We start from the raw sequence: 3,509 nt of genomic DNA on the forward strand, positions 1-3,509 counted from the left end.
TAACAAATAAAAAACCCTGCCTAGCCTTACGTCTTAAATAAACTAACTAAAAGGGAATTCTTTGGTTTAAACCGTAACACAATCAATGAGGAAAAGAAAGTTAAAAAAATTAACCTAAAAGATTATTTTTTTAAAATACCTATCACTCTATCTTTTGAGTCTTGTTGTGAAGTTCTTCAAAAACTAAATATCGTTTTCTCTCAAGAGGTTTTTTTAATTTTAAGACGATCTGTTTTTTTTCTATGATTGAGTGATCCACAACGTTGGGCCAGAAAAATTTTAAATTTTTGTTTCGCAAAAATGATAATTCTAAAATCGGATCATTCGCAACTACCTTCCCAACATAGTATTTGTTGCTGTTACACTTTGAGGAAGTCTTAAAACTGACAAGTAAGTAATCATCAACCTCTATACACTCATTAATATCTCTATGGTATTCCTCAACGTCAATTTGCATTTCATTTTCTTTACTTAATGCCTTGAATTCACTTGTTTGTTTTAACTGGGTTTCATTTTTTTCGATTGCGTTAGATAATTCTGCCAAGGCTGCTCATCATCAGACGACCATTCTCTTTCTTGTTCCTTTAACTGTTTTTCACAATAAGTCTCCCAATTTTCATCTTCTGAAGAATCCATATAATGTATGTCTTCTTCAGAAACCGAAGATTGGTCGTCACTCTCATTTTTCTTTGATGACTTTTTAGGTCTTTTCTTCGTAGAGACAGTGGAACAAGAAGGCAGTGAAACCTGAGGCGGCTTGTTCAGCAATAAATCCTCTACAGAAATGCTGGCTCCAGCCTGAACATTAACTTTAGATCTGCGTTTTTTTGGGGCGTCACTATTATCGCCGTATCTCATGTTTTTTAACATATCTACTACTATTGAGGAAACCATAGTCGATGCGGGAGTAGAATTCTGGTCGTGATTGTTTTCTTGGGGTAGGCGGTTTAAAACTTCTTTAGAATTAAAAGGACTAATTCCGCATTTTTTAAATCCTGAAATTAGGTTTTGTGAATAATTGTTAGGCGCAACGACCTCTGTTAATTTTTTTAACAAACGTGGAAAGTGATCTTTTTGAATCGTTTGAGAATTTTTCTTTTGCGATTGCTTCCAATTGTCTAAAATCTCTCTCCATCTTCTTTTTAACGGACCATAGAAACCTACATCTAGAGGCTGGGTGAGATGTGTTGCGTTTTTCGGCAAACAAGCAAACGTTATATTGTTCCTCTCAGCTGAACTAAGAACCTCCTGAGTAAAATGACTTGAAAGATTATCTCCCAATAATACTACTCTTCCGTTTATATATTTTTTTACATATGGCACAAAGAGATTTAAAAACCAGTCAGTAAAAATGGTGGCATCGAACCATCCACTTTTACTTCGATTGTAACGAGTGTTCGGCGGCCCTCCTTCCATCCAAGTTAACCATATTTTTTCAGCTTTGTATACAACGTATGGTGGTATTATTTTACCGGCCGCCGATCCACAAAACATGATGGAGACACTAGATTTGGTAGAGTCTCGAATCCTCTCTGGGTACTTAACGCCTTTTTTAAAAATATATTTCTTTGTACCAGGATCGTCAGAGAGGTTCGTTTCATCGTAGTTAAAGATACGATCAGGGCTAATAAAGTCATTATTCTCCGTTAAAGTTATTTGTAAAGCGTCAAAATATGCCTTTATGGTATCTGGTGAAACCTGTGCTTTGGATGTTTTCAGGTTTTGACACATTCTAGATGACAACATATTTTCATGGCGTCTTATGAATTTGGTGCACCATTTTAACGTTGGCAAATTACCCTCTTGGAATTGAGGAACCTTCACACCTTTTCTATTAAGAAACTCGCTGGCTAAATGTTGCAAATCAACTCGGGAAAAAGGATATCCCCATTCACTAACTTTTAAAATGTGTGCTACCATGGCATTTTCTTCTTCCTTTGAAAAAACAAACGGGCGCCCAATTTTACCACAGTGCTGACTTTTTAACCTATTTATTATTGTTCCTTTTGAAATATGAAACTCATTGGCGGCTCTTGTTCTTGAGATTCGTCCTGATTTTATCATGCTCAAAACTTTGTCCAGCAATACTTTATCTTCCCTGTCCTCATAACGCCGATATTTTCTTTTAGGCATGTCTATAAAACCAAAAATAAAACAAAAATCAGAGTGGGAACCAGATTTTCGATTGACGTTATCATAACTTTGACCGTGGAAGTAACTTTGACCGCTGGTCAAAGTTGAGAACAGAAAAAAAAAGGTTATGTTTAAGAAATAAAAATCACCATTATCATAAACAAAAGAATAACAAAATAAAAAAAAGGTGGATTAGACTACTAACATACTAGACTACTTACCGCAAGGAAAGATTTGACTTATGTCTTTTTAGTTTCTCACCCACAATGAAAAGTTTTCGGACTCAAAATTTTCACGTGTTTCTCGTCCAAATATTTAACGGTAACTACGCGTATAATTTCAAGCCTATTTGTGTTGACGGGGCATAACCTTAGGGCATAACGACATCTATGGGTCATTAAAATAACTATTTGTATACAGAAATGACCAACATTATAGAAGTATGTGATGCTGTGGTGCATTATACCGGTCAGTGATCTTTTGGTCAATGTTAGGTGTCCGGACAAAATTAGGGGAGTTTACGGTAACTAATATTTATAATTTTATTCGAGTTTTAATCTCAAATAATAAATGTTTTTACTGGTGTATTTCTGAAGTGTTCATTATTAAAAGTAGATATTCTTCAAGTTATGTGAAGTAATAAGTAATGTTTCCGGTGAGACCGCGTATATGTCACCGAATTCTGGTTAGTATAAAGACTTTTTTCTATAGAAAGAGTTTTTTCTATATTTTTCTTTCAAAATAAGACTAATTTCTTCTTATTCTTTTAAATATTACAGTATTTCTTTTTCCTAAAATGTTATACTTAATTTTCGCTTAAAATTAAAAAATCACAAATGGAGGAAAATATACGTTATTGGATAAAGTTTATACAAACTTTACCATAACAAAAAAGTAAAAACATGTCATGGCGTAAGATATTCAGGTGGCATTTCACATATTTATCTATTAAAATCGAGATTAAAATAATAAACTTGCGTAACATGTTATACATGAGATAGAAAGTCAGAATCGATTAATACGCAATACGCTACGCAGTCAACTTGTTCCTATGCGCGGATGAGCGTCTTCAAGACTTCCATCGGCCAGGGTCACGACGCCGCGCGTCGCTGAAGAGGAATCGGCCTACATTTGGCTAAACAGGCTGGACACGGTGGACTACGATATTGGCGAGTCTGAATATTTATAAAAATTTGCAAAGTAAAATATGTTAGAAAAATAATTAATCCATACATAATATATAAAAGCTCAAAGGTTTTTTTTGTTGCATCCATCCCGCCGAAACCGCTTCACCACTCTTGATGATCCTTTTTTTAAATGAAAGGTATATATGTGTAGATTTGTTATGAAGTATTTTTATAGTGCTTAATGGCTAT

General features: G+C 34.4%; 1 protein-coding gene across 1 annotated transcript; it reads right to left on the reverse strand.

Moving 5' to 3' along the window:
• Positions 1-498: 498 nt before the first annotated feature.
• LOC115877753 (tigger transposable element-derived protein 7-like) lies at positions 499-2,133 on the reverse strand. Its single transcript, XM_030894059.1, has one exon. It carries the CDS (start codon positions 2,131-2,133, stop codon positions 499-501), a length of 1,635 nt encoding a protein of 544 aa, XP_030749919.1.
• Positions 2,134-3,509: the final 1,376 nt, after the last annotated feature.

This window comes from Sitophilus oryzae, unplaced genomic scaffold (genome assembly GCF_002938485.1).
Source record: "Sitophilus oryzae breed Bouriz unplaced genomic scaffold, Soryzae_2.0 scaffold_1062_pilon_pilon, whole genome shotgun sequence".
NCBI classification, from domain to species: domain Eukaryota; kingdom Metazoa; phylum Arthropoda; class Insecta; order Coleoptera; family Curculionidae; genus Sitophilus; species Sitophilus oryzae.

What these genes read in the sequence shown, in the direction of transcription:
- LOC115877753 (XM_030894059.1), bottom strand. Translation starts at nt 2,133, where the DNA reads ATGCCTAAAAGAAAATATCGGCGTTATGAGGACAGGGAAGATAAAGTA.